This window comes from Leishmania braziliensis, chromosome 27, assembly GCF_000002845.2.
Source record: "Leishmania braziliensis MHOM/BR/75/M2904 complete genome, chromosome 27".
Taxonomy (NCBI): Eukaryota; Euglenozoa; class Kinetoplastea; order Trypanosomatida; family Trypanosomatidae; genus Leishmania; species Leishmania braziliensis.
Genome location: NC_009319.2, coordinates 814,644 through 836,867, shown reverse-complemented (window position 1 = coordinate 836,867; position 22,224 = coordinate 814,644). Strand labels below are relative to the sequence as shown.

The 22,224-nt window shown below is 58.9% G+C and overlaps 4 protein-coding genes across 4 annotated transcripts; all 4 read left to right on the top strand.

Moving 5' to 3' along the window:
* Positions 1–7,994: 7,994 nt before the first annotated feature.
* Positions 7,995–11,858, top strand: LBRM_27_2070 (conserved hypothetical protein; the record flags this gene model as incomplete). The annotated part of the gene is made up of 1 exon (XM_001565910.1): positions 7,995–11,858. One exon carries the CDS (start codon positions 7,995–7,997, stop codon positions 11,856–11,858), a length of 3,864 nt encoding a protein of 1,287 aa, XP_001565960.1.
* A 1,068-nt stretch (positions 11,859–12,926) lies between these two features.
* LBRM_27_2060 (conserved hypothetical protein) lies at positions 12,927–13,349 on the top strand (the record flags this gene model as incomplete). Its single annotated transcript, XM_001565909.1, has 1 exon — positions 12,927–13,349. The coding sequence occupies one exon, from the start codon at positions 12,927–12,929 to the stop codon at positions 13,347–13,349; it is 423 nt and encodes a 140-aa protein (XP_001565959.1).
* A 1,138-nt stretch (positions 13,350–14,487) lies between these two features.
* Positions 14,488–15,207, top strand: LBRM_27_2050 (conserved hypothetical protein; the record flags this gene model as incomplete). Its single annotated transcript, XM_003723145.1, has 1 exon — positions 14,488–15,207. One exon carries the CDS (start codon positions 14,488–14,490, stop codon positions 15,205–15,207), a length of 720 nt encoding a protein of 239 aa, XP_003723193.1.
* A 2,211-nt stretch (positions 15,208–17,418) lies between these two features.
* LBRM_27_2040 (conserved hypothetical protein) lies at positions 17,419–20,883 on the top strand (the record flags this gene model as incomplete). Its single annotated transcript, XM_001565908.1, has 1 exon — positions 17,419–20,883. One exon carries the CDS (start codon positions 17,419–17,421, stop codon positions 20,881–20,883), a length of 3,465 nt encoding a protein of 1,154 aa, XP_001565958.1.
* Positions 20,884–22,224: the final 1,341 nt, after the last annotated feature.

The window sequence follows — 22,224 nt, the reverse complement described above, 5'->3', positions numbered from 1 at the left end:
AGCCCTCGATTGAATTCTTAGGATTCCCCGTTAATGGTCTCATCTCTCCGGTGTATATGGTTGGTTAAGAGCACCCCACGGCCTGGAGTGAAAAAGTTTTTAAACCAAAATTTTTTGAACAACCAGGGAGCAAGTTTCCCAAAGAAGGGCACATTTTCGGCCCCCGTGGTAACCCAATCCTTTGAAAGAAAAAGGGGCTTTGGACCCCTTTTTGGATTTTAGGGGGAAGGGCACTTGCGGGTGTTTGAAAAGCCGGGATGTTTTGGGTGCAATGCGGTGTGGAGGTCCTTAAGGGGAACATCCCGATTGCCGTTGTGTTCCACATGAAGTTTTTGCCCGAAATTCCCTGGATTAACAAGGAACCGGGTCCTTTTAGAGGGGGTTTTTTATAACCATCGGGGGGTTGGGGTTGAAAATTTTGGAGCTTATTTTATAATGCTTCCTTGCATATTGGAAGGTGGGGATCCGTTTTTATCAGCGCTTGGCGGGTTGCCCCCTTGTTCCTGTGTCCAACTGTTGGGAAATTGGGGCCCTTGCGACCGGGGAAGGGGCCTGCAGGTTCTTCGAGCCCCCTTTTAAAGACGGCAATAAAGAGTGCTTTTTGAGCAAATTGTGCCCCGGCCCCTTTTAGAGGGAAAGTTACCCCGAGAAGGAGCCCCTATTGCTGCCCCACCTTTAGCTGTATTAAGTGCTTGTGAGGGGAGTGCTGCCCCCCCCCCCCCCCCCTTTCGCTCTTACAGGCGAGTTACAGCGCAGCGTCGGTGAGGGGGAGGGGGGGGGGAAGGGGAAGACAGGGGAAAGCACATTCCCTTCGCTTTGGTATTCCTCGGTGGGTGGGAGGCGGTTGCTGTTGATGACGCCATCGACACGCGCCTGTAAGCGGATGGAGGACACCGAGTACTCGTACCGAAGCGAGCTGGGGAGACTTCTTGTGCGGCGCTTTTTGTGCTTATTAATCAGCAGCCTTGTTCGCTCTTTTTATTTACTTTTGCTGCTTTTCTTCACGCGCACAGGTGGTGCCAACCACCTGTGCACCGTGGCATCGCAGGGTCTACTGCGCACTCTTTGCCCGATAGCCAAGTAGCCTGCAGCCCACCCCCTCTCGGGTATGGCTGGCGGGCTCGCGGTGTGCCAAGGTGACTTGCGGTCGTGATGATGTTTGTCCCGGCGCACCGCGAATCGTGTCGACGGCTCAGCAAAGATGCGCACCCGCGCACCGCCTCTCTGCCTGTGCTGCGCTGCGGTGGGATTAGAATGGGCTGGACGGCGCCAAAGGGAGCTGGCTGGCTGGCCCGGCTCCTTGACGGGTCTTCGATGCCGGTGTGCATTCTGCAAGGGGCGCACATCTCTCACCCCACAGGCCTGTAGGGCATTTGGGCCTCCCCCTGTTTTCAGCATTCGAGTGCGGCACGCGAAGGGAAGCGTGGCGGTGGCGTCCCCATGCTCATACAGCAGGACATGCGTGCAGGTGCAGGGCCTTCGTGCTCTCGAGGACGGGGCTGGGGCCGTGACGGCCTGGCTTTGCCGCGGCGGCCCTACTGGACGGACACACCTCCCGTCCGGCTACGTGCGAAAGAGTGACCTGGTGACACGGGAAGCTCTCAAATCAGATACCAAGCGGCGTCGCACGCAGTTCACACGTTGCTGGAATGGACGCCGACTCGCGCCACCTGACCGGGCTGGGGCCATTCGGCGCGGTGAGGTCAGTGGGCAACGACTTGGCGTGTGCGAGCGAGAAAAGACGCCCGGGCATGGCACAGCGCAGACGTCACCGCACGTCACCCTGGCGCCGCGCGACCAAGCTCACTGTCCACCTTGTGGCGGGATATGGCTCAGCGCCGCCAGCGATGGCTTGCGCCCAGCTGTGCTGCGGCCTGATTGCCAAGTCGACCCGCAGAGCCCGCGCCGACCACCGCGACAACCCGAAAGCGCATCAAAGGGGAGGCGGATCGCCCATGCAGTGACACCTGCCACAGCACATACACAGCTGCCAGGTATCCCTCATGGATTGGGTGAGATTCCTGGCCAATAGCAACAGCCGCCAGGAAGGCTGTTCCGTGTGGTAGAACTGCTTATAGGCCGCCCTGGATGCCAACGCTGACGCGATTGGGGGCGGCTCTCGAGAAGGTACCCTGTGCGTCTTCCGAGCGCAGCCCTCTCTCGGATGCGCTTATCAGCGAGCTTGAAGGAGCGAGCCCCGAAGGATGGGCACGATCCTGCAATGCTCTCTCCGACAACCCTCAATCCATGGCACGCATCCAGGCCCCCCATGCCCCCCTCCCCGCACACGCCTGGTGGGCTCGAGGTGGCACCCCGCGCGGTCCACTGCGGCTGCGCCCTGAACGTCGCCGAAATTCACTGTGAGAGTGTCAAGACTCTCCCGATGCACTGCAGGAAAGTGCTGCTGAGCAGCAACAGCCACAGTGTCGCCGGCAACCGCGTCCCCTCTACGTGGAGAGAGGGGCTCACTGCGCCCCTTCTGAAAGCCGCACAAGCCCGGTGGTGATCCCGCGTCCTAGCGCTGTGCGGTGCCGGCCAGCAATTTGTGCCAGCTACTCGAGTGAATGGTCTCACGACGACTGCGCGACCATCTGGGAGGCAGGCTGCCGCCTAAAGCAGTCCGGCTTTTGCCCCCCGCTGCTGCACTGTAGAGCCTCTGGACTTGCTCCTGCACAAAGCGGTGCAGCCCCAGTCCGGTGCCAAGGTAGGAGAAGTGCTTGTGGACCACGCCCGGTGGTTCGGCTCACGGAACCACGCTGTTATCATCACGGTACGGAGCAAGTTGAACGTAGGCTCACACCTCGTACTTGTTGGGTAGTGGATGTCTGAGGCGGTCGCCCTGCCTGCGCTCGCTTTCACGAGGCGAAATCGAAGAGGACCAAATTTACTTGCGGGGCTCCTCAGGTCTCTGTCCGAGGCCCTCATCATTATTTGGGGTCGACGCACTGAGTCTGGAGCTCAGCAGGACACCCGGACTGCACCACGCCTCCTTTGCTGGTGACTTCCCACTCTTCTCGCCCTCCGCAGGCAAGCGTGTCATGCAAACCACACTGCAGCCCACCCTCTGGGGGGCCGAGCACGGGGCACTGGAGCACTTCGTGGAGCTGAGTTTCCCCCAAAGCGAAGGGCACACCCTTTGGTGCACGTCACCGCCACCAGCTGAAGCTCCCCGTGGCACGCCCGTGCCGGGAAGGGGAATCGCTACTCCCTCTTTCCCAGCATTGGCCCTCTAGCCAATGCGTGGTACTGGCCGGCACCTCGTAGAGGGCATCCAAGCAGCACTGCTCGACCTGCCAAGCTGAGGGCAATCTCTTCGCAGGAGTGAGGTCCATCAAAGGGCCACCCCAGCTCTTTCCCCAGGGCACTGATTGGATCAGAGCTACTCTGCGGCGCCACCGCGTGGTGGGATAGTGCTAGCAAGCACTGCGGGAGGGGTCCTTGAGCGCATTCACGCCAAAGCAGCCGCAATCGCAGTGGGAGCCGCAACAGACGCAGGCAGCGGGTACGTACTGAGAAGGGCGGATCCACTGCGCCTCGACGCCATAGTGCTTGTACACCGCACCCGCCTGCATCCCTCCACAACCACTCAAGGAGGCTGCCTTCTGCACTTGCGGCGGGGAGGTGTAGATGCTGAATGACGGTGTGGTCATAATGCTTCGGCGGTTCTCACACGGGCGTGCAGGCGTCGACCCCTTCGGAGCACCACATCCGCACGTCTCCCCCATGCGCAGCGGTCGCGTACAATTGGGTCCATCGCGCCCCAGCGGGCTGCGGCGGGGTCTCTCGAGAACGAGAAAAGGCGCGACGTGCGGGCAGCGCCCTCTACCCCTTTGCGAAGTCGCCCTGCCCCGCTGTGGACCAACGGTGCGGTACGAGCAGCCGCGTCACACCAGAAGCAGCCGCGATGCGCTTACAACAATAATACACTTGTATGTGCAGCGACAAGAGGCTGCGGACCCCTTGCAGCTGCTGCGCTGAGTGCGAAGCAGCAGATCTGGGCTTTGGCCTGGTGCGAAGGCAACTTCAGCAACCAAGGCCCAGAAAAAAAAACAAGCGTGGCTGGTGTTGCCGCATCACCCTCCCTCCTCATGGCGCTCAGCACGGGACCCTACAAGGATGAGGGGATGGCGTGCTGCGGCATCTCAGGACACAAAAGCTGGCGCCACTAGTCCGTCGTACTCTCCTCTTATTTCAGTTTCTCTTTGGTCACCGTGAGCTGGAGCACTATGGCGAAATCTATAAGCCGGTGGAATTGACAGTGGTAGGAGGCACCGGCGCCCACTGCATGAGTGGCTGGCTTGGTCATCGCTCCCGGAGGAGGCTAGGCCAGCATTCCCTATTACCCCCTACGATAGCAGCCACCGCTTCTGTCCTCGAGCGGGCCCCCGGTGCTGCGGCCCACTCGGATCGAGACGTGCGGTTCACCCGAGTCCGTCCGGCGCCCATTGCGCATCCGAAGAAGGGGCGAGGAAGGCCGAGAAGAGTCCGTTGGACGCGCGGTTTGATTCGACGGCAGGGCGTCTTGTTCGGGACGACTCGGGCTTTGCCGTGGTGCAACACAGCGGCGTGGCGTGAGCTGTGGCTGTGTGTGCGTCTGTTCGCTTGTCTTGATTGCCATGACAGCCACTGCCGCTGTTTACCTTTTTCAGCGCTGCGTTTTTTTGCTTCTGTTCCCTCCCTCCCTTCCCCCTCCTTCACTACGCGCCGTTTTCTTTCCCCCGCTTGTACGTCTCTTCTGTCTTCGCGCGCTTCCCCATTCCCCCCTCCCCCCTCTCTCTTTTTCTCTTTCTCTTTCTCCCTATTTCATCATATTTGTCAACGTTTGGTGCAGGAGGGCTGTTTCATCTATCTCCTTGTGTGTGTGTGTGTGTGCACTTTTGCTTTACTTGCTCTCAACCCCCGTGGGAAGGCCGAGTTGTGAAAGTTGGTGAGGCGTGCAACGCGGGTCGTCTCCTCACATTACGCTGGCGGGCTGGCGCGCGTTTTCTTCACTCTTATGATTCTTACGTTATTATTGCTGTTATATTGGTAGTAGTCACTGTCATTGCTTCCTCTGGCTTCTACTTCAAGTGTTGTCAGCGCTTTGTCTGTGGTGTGCTTTGCGTGGGCACCGCTTTTATTGACCGATTTATGCTCCTCTGCGGCGAGTGTGCAGAGCTCGTTTCCTTGACAGCCCACTGCACACGCCTTCTCTCACTCCCTTTCTTTCCTTCCCCTCCCCCCCCCCTCTCTCTCTCTCTCCCCCCCTTTTCAGTAGCCAGCGTCTTCGCCCTCTGTTTCTCTTTTGTGTCATCATGACCAGTGCTGAGGATGTTGGTGGTGATATGCGCTGTTTTTAGTTTTCTCTTCATTTTGGGGCATTACCCGTGACGTTTGTTCCTTTTTCTTCCACCACCCCCCCTCTCTGCCGCTTCTATGGTTTCTCGGGTGATGAGAATGACGATAGTGTATGCGTATGACGCGCGCGCGTGTGTGTGTGTGCGTGTGTGCAAATGCACGTGCCGTCGTTTGCCGTAATGAAAAAGTGTCACGTTTCTTCACTGGTGCTGTCGAGTAGTTGCGCCATCGGACTTTTGTATGTGCCGCCCACCTTCTCTGCGTGGCCTCGGGGTGATGTTCCCTTCTTCCATCCCCCTCCTCTCAGCTTCCCGCCTGCTGCATTGTTATCTTACACCCCCCCCTCTCTCTCTCTCTGCGACTCTCCTCCGACTCACTCTTACTGGCTGATCTGTTGCTCATCACGGTGGTGCCCATTCACACGCATGTGTGTGTGTGTGTGTGTGTGTGTGTGGTGCCGAATCTTCAGAATCAGCATGCCTCTCTGTGCCTAATCACCGCACACACTCTGACCGTTTTTCCACAGTACGACCCCCCCGCCCACTTAGCCACTCGGCGTCGTCACCCCCCTTCCTCATCGACCTGGGTGCTGCACCACTCGGTTTCTCAGCCAAGTTGTCATCGTACATAGCTCTCTTCTCTTTACTGTGTTCTTCCGCCAGCCAACCATTATTTGACTGACTTGAAGGGCCCCTTGTTCTCCATGATGACGGCGCATGTGACCTAACATGTCTTGCTATGGTGCCCACCACGACTGCAACAGAGCAGGAGGGACGGTGTCTGGCCCACGCGCGGGTAGGGCTTGAGTCACCAAGCGCGCCCATTGTCGTGCGTTTGGGAGCGGTGATACCGCGTAATTGCCGGCGCTCCCAGCGTACTCGCTGACCCCGAAGGCATGCCATCAGCGTGTGCGATGTGCACTGTTGCACGCCGCGGCTGAGGTGGTGGTGACGACGCTGGTGATCACTGGATTGCGCATCCTGTTCTTGTACTCCAACGCCGGCCTCTGCGCGGCTCTTGGCAGAAACGATGTTGAGAGAGAGGAGGACGGCTACAGCGACTAACTCGACCGTGGGGTTTCCAAAGACTGCAGTGACATGGCGTACCCCGGACTCCCTGTCGTGCCTGTTATGCAGGTCATAGTATTGTTGACTCCAGTTGTTCTTTCGCTTGTTTGCACGGTTTGCTTGGCGTTCTACGAGAGGGTACACGTGAATGAAGAGGTCGCGCAGCGACGGCAAGCGAGTCACAGAACTTTTGAGGCGGGCAGTGATGGCCAGGCGTACGGGGAGGGTGGCGACTTCCTCCCTGTGATGGAGGGGGTGCTGCTTGCGACGTAAGTAGCGGAAAGGAGGGGGGGGGTGGCGTTTGTTGGTGGACTTGGCGCTGTGCATACTTGACTGTAATTCTGCAGCGGTTTTGTGTGGCGCGCTGGGGTGTAATCATTCATTTCATGGCGTACTACCACAGCTCTGCCTCCTCTGAGCTTGTCTGGGTGTCCTTCAAGCCGGACTTTTATTTCATCCTTGCGGGACTGGCAATGAGGGTGCTGGAGATGGGGCGCAACCATGTGCTGTGCATGTGGGCAGCCTGATGCCCCCATGTTTGTGCGGCTACAGCCGTAGCTTTGAGTTGCTCTTGAGAGAGCGTTCTAGTGAGGACGCGGATGGATGGGGGAGATGGAGAAGCTGCGTTGTCTGACTAGCATCGCGTGCACGTGTATGTCGACTTACGGAGTGGAGCCACAGATCATTCCCCAAACGCCACCATCCCCCCTCATCTTCCACTCACGCGCGCGCTCTCTCTCTCGTCTCACTATCGCGATTCTTCTTCCTTTTCTGTGCCATTTACTGCTGATGTGTGCCCGCAGCTCACCAGGTGACTCCCTCTCCCTCTCCCTTTTGTTCTCCGCCATGTTGTTTGCACCTTCCCGCTCGTTCCCCCCTCTCTGTGTGCGTGTGCGTGTCTGTGGCCTCCATCGCTCATTATTGTCTGCTCCCTTACATGCACTCCTCCTCTCCTTCCTCTTCACAGTCTCTGCTGCTCTCTTTTATGTTGTTCTCTCGCGTCTGCTGCTATGTGTGTTTTCTCATCTCTGCTCGAACGCATCTCTCAATCCCTCACTGCTTGACTGTGTCGTCTTCGTACTTCTCGATGATGAAGTCATGCCACACACACGAACATGTATGTGTGCGTGTGGCCACGCGCCTGCGCAGTCGACTGACCCCCGCTCCTCCTCTTTCACCTGCTGGCTCCAGCGCTACTTGGACGTTGTTACCCATCAACGGGCACTGTGATTCTCCTCTCTTCTTCACGTCTACATCTTCCTCTCATCATAATCACTCGCTCTTCTCCCCCCTTTTCAGTCTTGCCTGGGCTCCTTCGTTATGTGCGTGAGCGGATGCGACGAGGCGCGTGCAGGCAAGTCCTCTTTGCTCTTCCTTTTATCCATTTCTTCTTCGTGTCGCTGAATCGATGACGCACCACGGCTGCACACTCACACCGCATACGCCTGCTGCGGCTACTTGAGCACCTCAACGTTCTCTTCTCTTTCTTTTTACTCTTCGTTGGAGTTTTCGCGTATTACCACGCTCACGGTCGTGCAGCGCACCTCACTGAGCTCTTCGTGCGCGTATGCCATGTGAGAGAGGTGCGCGATGAATGACTTCGATGATGATGACGCCGCTGCAGCGCAGCGTCGCGTCCGCCCAGAAAATAGTGAGCAAAGGAACGCAGAGGCCCCTCCGCCTGTGGAGGTGTTCGCCGCAGGAGCCGCCACGGGTGACTCAAGTGCGCCATTGTTGTATACCGCCGGTGTGACCGCGGCTGGTGACAGTTCATCTGCCGCTGCGTTGTCGTCTCCTCGCGAGCTTCTTGCACATCTAGCGCTTGCGATGCGGTACTTCACGGCATCAGAGCGAACGCTGCAGGACGAGGGTGTCTTCGGCTGCTCCCCTGATCTCGACTCTGATAAGGACAACGGACTGCACAGGAGAGGCAGCCGCAGCCTCAGCGACTGCAGTAGTGACGACGAAGTTCAGGGATGCGAGTGCGTCATGCGTAAGGCAGCTTCGTGGGCAGCTTCCAGTGTTGTTTTACACCAGCCCGTCGGTCCTGCCGCTGCCCGCGTCGACGCACCACTTGCACAGAGTGGACGTAGCAACAGCGCTGCAGCCACGCCCGTGCCCTTCGCGGTGACACCCCCGTTTGCGGAGCTGGCTGACCCCTCCTTAGCCTCGCCGCACCTTCCAGGCGTTTGCACCAGTGCTGCAGCGCGGCGGGCGGCCTCGTTGTCTGGGATGTCGGAGGCAATAAGCACCACGCTGTCACTGCCACCGCCGCCGCCGCTCGGCTTCGTCATTCCTGCGCAAGTCGTTTGGCAGGCTGACGATGCCATGATAGGTCGTGACCTACTTGTCAATGATGCCGCACTCTCGTCGCCTTCATCGCTGTGCTTTCCCGCCGCCGCCACCGGTGGCGCTTCTCCACTTACAAGCGATGCGCAGTGTGCTGTAGAAAGGGCATCTATAGCATCGGCAGCTTCGCTTCATGAGGCAGTGCGTACACGAGCCCGTGCGTGGTGGCCAGCATCTTCGGTGATGCCGAACACTGAGCAAGGGCCCTGGGACTCTGGATTACCATTCAATGGTAGACGCCGGTGGCAGGCGGCCTGGACCGCACACGGTGAGCCCGCCACTGGCGGGTGGGATGCCGAGGAGCCGGACGAGGAGGCGGCGGCGATTTGGACTGAAAATATTTTCGACGAAGATGGCGCTCTCTGTGGAGTTGGGTTGTGTCTGTGGCTACCGTGTCATGCCGCGATGGGCCTTGTTGCGGTGGTTCGGTGCCTACGACGTTTCCTAGCTGGGCGGGGCACATGCGCGATGACTTATTCCCTACTCAATAGCGCGAGTGAGAGCGACGGCTACGACAGCGGCAGAGACACCATTCATAGCACGGAGGAAGAGGGGGACGATCAGCCCGGTGCCACGGGAGGAACACCATCCCCTTTCGGAGCGTGGTCGGGGATGATACCACACGTTCGTCGGCCTTTGCTCTCAAGCTCTTCTAATACGCAGTGCGGACAGCGGCTGCTGCAGAGGCCTGGCGCGGTGCGCCCACCGCGCTTTGCACGGGAAGACGATGAACGCAGTACCAACAGCGAAGAAGGAGAGAACATACATGACGCTGCCCCACTTTCTCTTTCATTGCTGCCGATGTCGTCCTCCACGCAGTTGCCGCCAGGCGTGACAGCAGCACCCCGACATCAGGGGCTCGGAGAGGCCGCTGCCGCGGACACCGTGGTGACGTCGTCGCATTGCTTCTTAGTTCTTTGTTCTAGACTAGGTGCGTCGCTGCGTCGAGGCTCTCTTTCCTGCTACCGCATGCTGAGCAGCACCGTGGCCTACTACAACGTCTTCGCTTCACAGCGCACGTCGGTGACGCCGACGCCTGAGACAGGTGCACGCGATGCTGCAAACTGTCACGCGATGCCTGGCTCGTCGTCGCTGCCTCCACGCCTAGGCAAGCACACAGACGCGATGGCGAGCATCTCTGAAGCGACACGACCACCTCCGCCCGCGAATGCCCACTCTCTGAGCCAGCCGCTACTGCTTGACATCGCGTTTGTCAGCCAGATGTTCGTGCTCCTGCAGTATGTGGGGCTCACGATACTCACCGCGACGGTGTTACTGCTGACTGTGTTCTTGTTTGACCATTTTCGTGTGGCTTACGTCGAGGAGGAGACGGCGGCGTGCAATCGCTACCCCTTCGAGAATCGCATCCCACCCGAAGTGTCCTTTAGCCTTATCTGTCTCCTGCTCAACGGCGTCCTTGCCGTTCGCTACGCGGTCCGAGCCGTGCGCTACGAGAAGGGCGGCCTCCTCATTGTGCAGGTCGTCATAGTGGCGCTGCAGGTCTGCCGCGCCACTTACTTCCTTCTTATCGCTGCCCGATCCTACACGCAGGCGTCTTCCGTGTCGTCGCTTTCACGGCCGCTTTGGCCGCTGTTGATTACTGGTCTACGCCGCCCCATCGCCCGCATCTTCAGCAGCGGCGTTGATGCTTCTGGCAGCGAAGGTGCCCTTCTCCACGAGCACCCCACGTCGACGGTTGGGTCAGTCCAGCAGGCCCTCCTCGTGCTTACCTGTGTCAATGTTGGTGTCAGTGTGTCGCTCTTTGTTGCTGCCTCGCTGCTGTCGCCGTGGGTGTATGCAAGTTTCGGCTGGCGGCGCTACGCACAGGGCATCGTGCAGGTTTCCTTGTCTCGCGTGCGGCAGAGGCTGACAGTGTTGCGAGCATGCGTGAAGCTTGACGGAGTCGTCACCGCAAACGCATACCTTGCTGCCGTGTTCTTGCTGGACAGCTGGCCAGATCAGCGGAAGCTGCTGCTGATGACACTCACCATCTTTGCGCTGCACTACGTCCTTATCCCCATGCTGCGGCGCTCACGGCACTGGTGGCCCCTTTTGCTCGCAGCAGGCGTTCTAGTGACAGTAAGCGCCTACTACGCCGTCGTGGTTGGGGGTGCGCTCCGCAACGACCAGCGTCTGCGATCTGCATCCAATTCTCCATGGCACAGCAACTGCTACAGGGATCGACTGCACGAGTGCCTCTATGAAGTTTCTTGCGAGCACCCAGTCAGCATTTTCCGCGATGCATTCGCCACAGACGGTGCTGACGATTCGCACCCCTCCTCCCGTCAGCTTGAGCGGGCCCGGCCGCCACCGCCACCGCCGCCGCCGCCGCCGTCGTCGCCAGCGGTGGCTCGCCAACGCACCTTCTGTTGTGGTGCAACGCGCGGTGTACCACTGCTGCACGGTCACCTAAGCGCGCGTGAGAGTCTGAGGGCGACTTCGCCTTCCTTTGCGCTAGCGGTGCTTTCTCGATTAGCATCGTCGATGCGGCGCGTGAGCAACGCGACGGACACGTACCTGCCCACCGACAGTACGTTCCCTGACTACTCCCGAGTACAGGGGTGCAACGCAGCATGCTTTCTTGCGCGGGAGGAGAAGGACAACGTTTTCTTTGAGCGAAGCATCGCTGGCTGCTGTGCCGAGTACGGTCAGTGCCGACATAAGGATGGCTATCGTACGTACGCAGTGCTTCTACTATTGGTGCTAACGGTCTTCTCCTCCGTTGTCCGAGCGGTCTTGCTCGTCGTTGCATGGCGGAGATGGGTGGAGAGGGATGACGTAACGATTGATCACTTTGTCTGGGAGCATCTTCGTCGTCATCATTGCAGCGGGTACCGACGACAACGCCGGCGTCCCCGTAAAGGGCACGGTCATCGCCACCAACGTGCTGATGCTGCCGCTGCAGGTGTCAGTGACACCCCTTCTCAATCGCCACGTAGGTTGCGCGCATCGTACAACGCCATCTTTCCAGCGTCATCACCGCTACCGTCGATTTTTCCACATCTCACGCAGAACCTTGCGTGGAATGTGGAGCAGTATGCCGCTTGGCGGCAGCAGCAGTGTGCTGCCGAGAGCACAATCTGGCGAGAGCATGGGGAACCTTGATGAGGGGGGAGGCTACACTCTTGTTTCTTTGATAGGTGGTGGACTGTGGCGGTGCAAGAATGCGTCGGTAACGGCTTCCCAAAAGGGAAAAAGCGACACGGAACGGAGCGAAGCGGAGGGGGAGAGGAACGGGGGCGACTGCCGCATATAATGCGAGTAGCCTCTCCGGTGCTGCTTCTTCCTTCCCCCCTTCCCCCTTTCGCTACCTCTCTCATATCCTTGTCGTTACTCCTGCTCTCTCTCTCTCTTGCTTCAAATAATACGACGTCCCTTTAGGCACGCTGCAGCTCCTCCTCTTTCCTCTCAACTGGCGGTCTCACATGCCTAAGTGTGTGCGTGTGTGTATGCGTGTACCCCACACTTCAGCTCCTCCCTCGTGCCTCTCACTCCCTACTCTTACCATCACCGCCCTGCCCTCGTATGTACACCACAGTCTTTGTGGGCTTGCGTATTGCGTGTTGATTTCCTTCTTTTCTTCTTGAGGAGGCAGGCGCTGGCCAAGCACTGGTGCACCCACTTTTCTATTGTCTCTGCATTCAGTATCCATGTGCGCCTATGCGTTCTGACTGCATGCACGTCCGCGCCCCGCTCCCCCCCGCTCCCACCACCACCACCACCATGGCGGTATCTTACGTTGCATCTACTGTCGGTGCCCACACGCGTGGATCTGAAGCCGCCACTGCGTGCACTACCCCTCCGCACCCTGCTACTTTATCCCACTCACCTCTTCGTGTCCCTCCTCATTTTTCCTGCATTTCTACCGCTTTCCTCTTTTTATTTCCTTCGCCGCCAGCCCACAAAAGCGACGCATCAACATCACCGTTGTTAATCACCACCCGACGCAACAACGGGAAAGCGCGATCGAGCTGCCCCATCCCCTCCCCCCCTTTTTCTCCTACCCCAACACACAAACAGGGATATCGGACACTCGCTAAGAGCGAGCGCTGGGGCTTGAAGGCAAAACGGAGGTAACGCAGCAAACAAGAATCCTGTCATCGATTCAGTCGCACGTGTCCCTCCTCTCTACTTTTTCAACACCCCCCCTTCCCAATCGTTCCTCTACCCACCATGGTAGAGCAGATTACCAACGAGAATCTTCAGATTCTCTTGACGAAGCTGATGACAGATCGCTTTTGCTCGCAAGAGGCCAGTGACCTCGACGCGTGTATTCAGAACTTCGTGCCGCAGCACATAGATGGCAGCTACGTGGATCAGAGTCTCCAGCGGCGAGGGATCAAGCGATGCAAACCGTATCAGGAGGTCGCGCGTAGGTGTCTAGAAGATGACAAGAAACAAACAGCCATCTTCCGCGCAGCCGCGATGGCGCCAACGTGCAAGAACGAGCAGCGGGCGCTGCAGCGCTGCCAGCGTGCGAAGGGGCGCGATTGCGAGGCCGAGGCGCTAGAGACGGTGTACTGCGGTATGGTCTACCTTGTGCAGCGGCAAAAGGAGCGCCAGGGTAGCTCTGTGGCGCCGCGCTTGGTAGAGTAGCCGGGCAACGTGTGCTCACTCGGCCTGACATGGCAGGCGGAGGGAGGCATGGCGGATGGCACGCCGCCTGAACACACTGCACCCCCCACCTGTGACTCTTTCTTTCTCTCTGGATCCCTCACGCGCCGTCTCCGAGCGATTTTCAGGAGGCGTTAAATTTCTCTTTCCTTAATGACGATTGGGAGTGATGTGGTGCGCTTCTTCTGCCGGCCGTTGCCCTCGTTGTGCCTGCCGTGTGGCCGTGCTTGTGTATGGCTGCTGCTTCTTCGTTCTTTGCTACCGATTGTGTGCGTACGTTCTTCCCACCTGGCGACGACGACGACGACGACTCTCCCCCTCCTAACTAACCGATGACTCTTCTTCCCCCTTTTCCATGGCCCACAGGTGCACACATCTTCACCTACACTAACACACGCGGTGAGACCCCAACACCTGCACAGGGCGACCCTCACAGCCCAAATAAGGTTAGAGGAGAGAGGAAACTAACATTACAGGGTACTAGAAAAGGCAGCGCGAACTGGGGGAGGCAAGCCGGGGCAGGGGAGGGTCCGTGCCGTCATCTCGCCGCTCCTAAGCAGTCTCACAAACCGCAGAGCACCGAGGAACTGAGCAAAGAATGCACGACTCGGGAGAGGGTGAGAGAGAGAGAGGAGGGGAGGGCGGCGGTCACGGAGGATAAGCACGCTGGCCCTTCCCCCCGCCTCTCCCACTTTCGCTTGTTCACTCTCCATCCTTCACCCGCACTGTAGCTGGAGGCAGTTCTTTTACCCACTCTCCTACCTCTGCCCATGTGCTCTCACTTCCTGCCCCTCTCCTCCACGCTCTCCACGCCATTCACTTGCGTCCTCTCACCCTTCCCCTCACTTCCTCACCCCCCATCGCCCTCTCCTGTTCGCCTTTGCTTTCATTGTGTATTATGTGCTTGCGTCTGCTCCACTCAAAGCCCCCCTTCCTCTGTTATCGCCGTCGTGAAGGTCTGCTCGCGTCTCTCTTGTCTTTCGCTCTCTCGACACCTTTGTCCCTCTTCCGCGTTTCCCCATCACTCAAGCTCACACATCCACATACACGCATCGACACAGACGCACGTCTCCCTTAACGCTGCCCTCCCTTTTTTGCAGAAAGCGCAGTTGCCGCAGTGATGCACCAAGACAACAAGCAAACCTTCTACTTTAGCAGCGAGCCGGCTGGAGCGCAAGGCGGCACTGGCTTCTTGGGGGAGAGCAACCAGAACTACACGACGACGCCGCCCGCGGGACAGGATGGGCAGACGATCCCGGCTGATACGACGGACCACGGTGGCTACAAGGGTGCGCACCCCATCGCGGCCTTCTTCCACGTCTGCTTCAAGGTAGCGGCGATTCTGGTCTTCTTGCTAAGCGGCATCTTTGGCCTCAAGTATGTACTGGTCCTTGTCATCACGATATTGCTCCTCACCGCCGACTTCTGGACGACCAAGAACGTGACGGGCCGTATCCTTGTCTCCATGCGGTGGTGGAATGAGGTAAAAGAGGATGGGTCGACTCAGTGGATATTCGAGAGTAGCCACGAGGCGGACCAGCGCGTGAACGCGTACGACAACTGGTTCTTCTGGATCACAACTGGCGCGAACTGTGTGGTCTGGGTGGTGCTTCTCTTCCTGAACTTCCTGTCCTTCAAGCACCTGCCTATCACCCTCGCTGGGCTTCTGCTCTCTGGTGCGAACTTCCTCGGCTATTTCAAGTGCCGCCGCGACGCGCAGCAGAAGGTTACCTCCTTCATGCTTTCCCAGGCGGCGGCCCGGCCACAGGCGGCTGGGCACGTCGCGTCCTTCTTCATGGGAGGTGGTGGCGGCAACAACACTAACGCTACCCAGAGCTGAGGCAACGCGGTGTAGAGCGACTCTGAGGAGTCGGAAGCTGCTGTAGAGACCCAGCAGCCGCAGTGATGGAGACAACCTCCGGAGTAGAAAAGTGCAAAAGCAACGTCACACACACCTACTCTCCCCCCACACGTGCACTCCCCCAGCCGCAGCGGGCGAGAGAGAGAGAGAGACAGCTGCGTGGGACTCACCGCCTTTTTGTCCAGCCCCCCCCCCCTCTCTCTCTCTCTCTCTCTCTCGCCGTACCACCGCTACCCCCTGTTCCACCCGTCACTGTCTCCCCTCCCTTTCTCACACTGCATTCTTTCATTTGCCTTGTTTGCAGACTTCTCTCTCCATCGCTTTCTCGATAGCTGTAATGCTTCCTAGCCTGGTTGAGGAAGGAAGGAGGAGGAGGGGGGAGCGGGCTGCGTCTCTCTCTCTCTCTCGGTGCGTCTGTATAGGTGCATCTGTGGGCGCATGCTAGCCTTTGGGGGCCCCCTGGTGGTTGTCTTACTTGTCTTGTTTGTCGTCTCTTCGATCGACTCTAGCCCCCCTTTTTAGCATCTTTCAGAGACGGCGGTGATGCATGTGCGTGCGTGTGTATGTGGCGTGGTGCAGTGGTGTTGGGTGGTTAGTGCATTTCTATAGGTGCTGCCGTTGCTGCTGACGAGTTTGCAGGCACCCACCTTCGTGTGCATTGCTTTCGCGGTCGGCTGGCGCGATGGACGAGTATGTCTATTTTTGTCTGTGCTGCTGCTTGTGTTGCTGACATTGCCTACGGTGTTTGTGAGTGATGGAGCTTCTCGGAGCGGATGGGAACGGAAGGGGGAGGGGGGGAAGAGGAGAGATGAGCTACGAATTCAGGAGATGTTGTTTCTGCCCCTCATAACTTTCTGATTGCGTCTTCTGTTTGTACAGGCGGGTGTTTAGTTTTGCGGTTGTCTCGTTCCCCGTGTGTTGTGCATCCCCCACAAAATCTCTCTCTCTCTCTCATTTCTTCTTCAGCGTCTCCTTGCCTTTTCTTTGTTTTCCTATGCGCTTCTACGGTGCTGCTTCTCTACGTCCTCGTCTCTGGGCATGACATGTTCTCTCTCTCTCTGTGCGCATGTGCGTACGTGTGTGATGCGGATGAATAGGCTTAGATGGCTGTTCTGCATGATCGACCACCTGTGTGTGTGTGCTGCCGTCACCACCACCACTATCCCGTTCAACTCATCATCAGCAAAAGAAAAACACGCTTCTTTGTCTTAGTCTCAAAGACGCCTTCTCTTATCCCCATTGGCGCTCATCGTGGCTCGCTCTGTCTCTTCTCTGCCGTTGCTCTATCAACGCGTGATGCCCCCTCCCCTCCCTGTTGGACACCCTCACCGCCTTTTCCTTTCTCTGTCTCCTGTGTGGACTGCGCAATCAGATGCACACCCTGCCAATCTGAACCACAGCGTTGAATGAGAGTGAGGAGGAGGAGGAGGGGCGCGATGTGTGAGAGATGGTCGAGCGGCACGGTCTGATAGAGGACTTCTGCTTCCTGTTACCCCCCTTTTCCACCGTTCATGCAGTGGCTTCCAATGATATGCAAGTTGGGGGTGTATGTATGTGTGTGTGTGTGCGTACAGGGGTGCCGTGATTCATTCGGTTCACTACATGTTGCTTCGCTCCTGCCAGAAACGACGCGCAGGCGCACGTGCGCCATCTCTTTACTGCTCCTCTTCTTTTCTCGTGTGCGCGTACGTATGTGCGCCTCCTCTCTCCCTCTCCCTCCCTCCCTTCCTCTTGTATCAGTCAGAAGTGTACTGCATTACCACCAGCAGCTCGGGCTTGTGCGTCTGTGACCGTAGGGCAATCGCAATCGTGCTTCAAGTCCGTCTTCTTTTTCCATTGTCCATGATGCGTCGTCGCTGCGGCGTCCCCGGCGGTGTCTTCGGCGCCGCAGCGACCGCCGGATCACTCACGACGCACTCAACTTCTCCAGCTCAGAGGACGTCTTGTCGCGCACAGAGCAGCAGCAAGAGCAACAGCGGTGAAAGCGGGAGCGGACGTGGCCTCCACACATTCATTCGAGATAATACTGGCCCCACCTCCTCCTTTCCCTCGCCGTCGAGGGTTTTGGGTGGTGGCAGAGGCGGCAGCGGCCATAGTGCATCTGGTGCTTCGCACAGCGTGTACTCTGCGGGTGGTGCAACGCCGCCTCCGCCGCACAACTCCTCGTTTGCTGCTGCAGTTGAGTTGCCCATGTCGGACTGGGCATCGAAGCTGCAGCGGGAGCTGATGAGCCCTACTGACCCCCTCGGTGGGCTAGCCCACAAGGACTACTACCGCGACCCAGCTACCGGCTATGCACCGCAGTACGCGCCGCGCGACTTTGTGCAAGGTGGCAGTATCGCCTACCCTCACCTGCAGGGCAGCGGGAGTGCCCACGATACGTACGCGGCGGCAGTGGTGCGCCGCAATTGGCTGGAGCATGACGTGGCCGCTATGGGATTTGAGTCGCAGGACGCCCGAGCGACGTCGCGGCAGCTGAGCAGTGACGCAGAGCGCGAAGCGTTCATGCAACGTCATGTGCCAGCCGATCGCCACCGCAGCGCGTTTTCGGTCAACACTTCACTCGCGGCCATGGACCAGCTACAGACGAGTGGGTTGCAGAGCCCCGAGAAGGTTTATCAGCAGGCCACGCTGGATCGCTACCGTGCCGCCGCCACGTCGTCGTCTTCTGCTGCTCTTGGTGTGTCATACACTGCAGCCATCGGTCTCACTGGAGGCGAGCTTGTCGACGCGCTAGCGGAAGACTACGCTGCCGCCGCGGATGACTGCATAGACGAGGATCTGCGCATCGCCCACGGTCTTCGCGCAAAGGAACGCTTCGACTTCAAGATCATGCAGCGCTCTTCGCGCGTTCCCTTCCAGGGCTACGATATGGATCGCTTTGCAGCACAGCGCGAAGGACGTCCGCACGGCGCACAGCAGCTGCCACCCCTAATCCCGCCCTCGTCCATGGAAGAGGCGATGAAGAACCTGCGGTGTAGTACGGCGGCGCTGCCCGACACGGAGGCTCAGGCCCGCCAGACCTACGCGCAGAACACCACCTCTGAGGATCCGAAGCTCGGCGAAGCGCTGACCAGCGACGTCATCGGTGGCCTGCACGCGCGCCGCCAGAGTTTGCAGGATGCAAAGGAGCAGGCCCGAAAGCAGCGCTTCGGTCTCGGTCGGCAAGGCGCGCTTGTGCAGGACGGTGGGCCGGACCGGCGAACACTCAAGAAGCACACGAACGATGAACGGCTGCTTGACGCAGTCAATTTTGCCTCTGATGCGTACCGACGGACGACGACGGACGAGCACGTTGATCCGTACGTGCGACGCAACACGGAGGCAGGCGTCGGGCATCTTCTCACCAATCGCTTCGACATGGCACGTCGCGAGGACCGCGTCGCGCACGGGCAGCAGGATCTGACAGAGCGTAATACGATACACTATGGCGTTCCCATTCAGCAGTTGATCGACGAGTTTGTCTTTGCGCACCGCAATGCCCGCGGGGAGCGGCCGCTGGACTATTTCAAACCCTTCCCTAATTTTCGCGCTCAGCGGCTCTACCGCATGTACCGCGATATTGAAGGCTTTTCCCTTTTAAAACAGCGCCCGGAGGCCTTCGAGTGGGAGCTCTTCACCCGCTACCGAGCCCACCACCATCAGCGACGCGAGCTGGCGCTACTGCATGGGTTGGAGCCAGTCGCAAACGAAACGGCAGCTCAGCGGGCGGCGCGGCGACTTGCCCTGGATCAGCTGTGTGAGAGAACGCCCTTCGACCCATCCAAGCTGCACCCCAGTGACGACGAGGTTAAGATCGATGTTGAGACGCTGCGCAACTGGTTTGGCGTGTACGTGCTGCCCTCTCCCACCATCGTTGAGTCCGTCGTGCGCGCGGAGGGCGGTGCGCTCAACCTACACCTGCAGCACGCCGCAGATGAGCTGAATGCAGCCGACACACGCGAGCACATCCTCAGCAGCCGCTACCTGAGCCGCTTGTTATTGTTTGAAGGCTTCCAACACCGCTGGAACCGTGGCTTCACGAAGGAGGTGGCTGGCAAGGCGCCAGAGCCGGTCGTCAAGTACGCCCAGCCACAGGAGGTCCTCAAATATTTTGACGCCGATGAGCGTGCCATGTACCAGCAGTACGTGCAGCAGGAGTCGGACATGCAGCTGAGCGAGTGGGCGAAGATGACACGTGGCCGCCGCTATATTGCTGAGAAGGAGCAGTATGGCGAGGTGGTGGGGCAGGGCTACAAGGTACACGTTGTAGACGTGCAGCACCAAGAAACAGGAGCGGTGCTGACCATATCGGCGAAGCTGCTGGAGAGGAGCGTGGCGGCCGCGCTGGCCGGCAAAGAACCCGCAGGGGGTAGCAGCAGCAGCGCAAGATCGTCGTCGTCATCGACAGTGGTGCGCGTCGATGGCCAGGAGTACCTTGTTGTGCCGGGTAGTGAGCGCATCGTGACGCCGCTGTCTATCCGGCTCGAGTCCGGCGAGTCCATGGAACTGACGGATGAGGTCTTTTCCGCGTACCCGCTGGAGGTGCCGGCGAGTGCCAAGTACAATCATGCCTTGAACTACGGCATTGGTGAGTATGACTACAACCGCGGCAACTACGTCGAGACACAGGACATAATCTGGGAGAGGGCGACAGCAGATCAAGAGGAAGGGTGGTCGCCAGCGACGCACGCGGATGGGCTTCGCCCAGGGCTGCCAGTGCGCGCGTGCCGGCGACTCGCCGTTGCAGGCGAGGACAGGGCTGGGGTCGCCATCACTGGTGACTACCAGCGAGGCCGCATCGTTCAGTATCATCGGCAGCCCTTCTTTAACCCCGATCCCCGACTCGTTACGGTGGCCTTCCACGCCGACGGCGTCGTGCAGGAGGTGCCGCTAGCCGATGTTATGATCTGGCAGCGCTGCTACCACGGCCCAGAGCGTACGGTCGGCGACGAGTCGCGTCGGTACAACCCCGCAGGCCTGCGTCGCTACATCGACGTTGCCGACCCGAACAATGAGAAGGCGTCGCCCAGCTCGTTTGCCGGCGCGAGCGGTAACGACCCGGATGACCACTTCCTGGAGAAATACGAGCGGCGCCTCGTGAACAACGCCGCCTCTGCCAAGTACCGCACGACGAAGCAGATCACTGAGATTGATCAGTGGAACCGCTTCGACACATCGCGGGCGGACAACCACCGCCCTCTCTCCATCTCGCACCGCCGTGACTACGTCCGCCAAGGCTACTTGCCCCGGTACACGCCGTGGGAGTGGATCGCCATCCAAGAGGCGGATCAGCCCATCATTTATGAAACGGTGCGCACCGACAACGTCGGCGCGAGCTACTTCTTCTCTCTTAACCGCTTGTGGCGCTACAAGGCCCGTCCACACGGGTACCTGCGTAACTACGAGAACGAGGTGCGCGACATGCTCCAGTTCGTCGACGGCGTAACGCCGTGGAAGCAGGCGCAGAAGATCCGCACCTACTGGGAGGTCCGCCAGCATCACCCGATGCCGCAGTTCAACCGCCCGGAAGTGGCGATGCACCGCAACAACGCTGGCCTGCTGCCCTCGCACATGTGGGAGACGGACAAGAAAACGGGCAAAGTGCGTGCCGTCAAGGACTCGGTGCGCGACTACCAGACCAAAGTGCCGCTGCCCAAGTGGGTGCAGCTGTGAGAGTGATGAGAAGCTGTTCGAGAGAGACAGACGGACAGACCGGTGTGCGCGTATGCGCGGGTGAATTTGTGGGTCCAATGGGATGGCCGTCACCGATGTTGTTGTGGGTATATCCGTAGGCAGGAATACCTCTGTTTGCAGAGCTCTCTGTGCTCATCCCCTTCTTTGTCTCTCTGGCTCTACTGAGCGAGAGGTGATGGAGGCATCGCTGGTGTTCTTGGCTTTCTGCTTCTCCCTCCCTCCCTCCCTCCCCCCTGTCGTCCTCTCTGTTGCACACACACGTACACACTCTCTCTCTCATCACGTTTTCCTTGATGGACACTGTAGAAGAGTAGTCCAGGGCAGAAGAGGATGGCGGAGGAGACGCTTATGGTGATCTCCGCCATGGTGGTGGTGGCGAGGGAGAGGGAGCTCAGATTGTGCATGTGGTCTGCACTGACCTACATACCCCTTTTCTTGCTGCTGCTGCTGCGTTGGCCTACGTTGTGTGCGTGTGTCTGTTCGGCATGGGTGCCAATTCAGTGGAGTGCGGGAGAGGGTGGGTGGGTGGGCGGGCGAGGAAGCGCACTCTGTAGCGATGCGGCTGAGCTCGCACTACTGTTGACTCTTCGAGTTTCACTGAATGACAGGGAACGTAAGAAAAGGAAAAGCACTCAAAAAGAAACGACATCATAGGGCAGGTGACGGAGCGCATTTCTCGTACCGCGGCGAATACGCACGCGCGCAGAGGAACATCTGCATGCGCGCACGTAGCAGACAGGTGACTTGAGTTAGCATGAGCAACACATAAATATCAGGAGAGACTGTGCGTGTCTTTCTCCCTCTGTGTCTCCCCCCTCTCTCTCCGTTAATGGGAGTGAGTAAGAGGAAAAGACGAGGCGAGGTGGTGGCTTGCACTGCCGAAGAGGGAGACTCATCTCGCCAATGAGCGCTGACTGAGTTCGACCCCTCCTTTTCTCTCTGTCCCCTTCCTCTCTTACGCACTAGGCGCATTGAGTGGGGGAGGGGGGGGGGGAGTGTACTGGTACTTACTTGAGAGAGAGAGGTGCGCATTGTCTCATGCCTTCTTCTACCCCTCTGGTCCTCTGAATCACCTCTCCTCTCTCCTTCCTGGTCCCCGTCTATGACACTTTACGCATCCACGTTGGGTCTCCTGTAAGTCCAGCACAGCACACAGACACCACTCATCATGCTTGTCGTCATCACTGGACAGGCGAACACCTTCACAGACACGCACGCGCACGCTTCATACGCCGAGCTACACCCCACACGAAGGGCTTGTATCGACACAGATTCCACACAGACGTGCACTACTCATACAGAGAACCACAAAGCTTCATA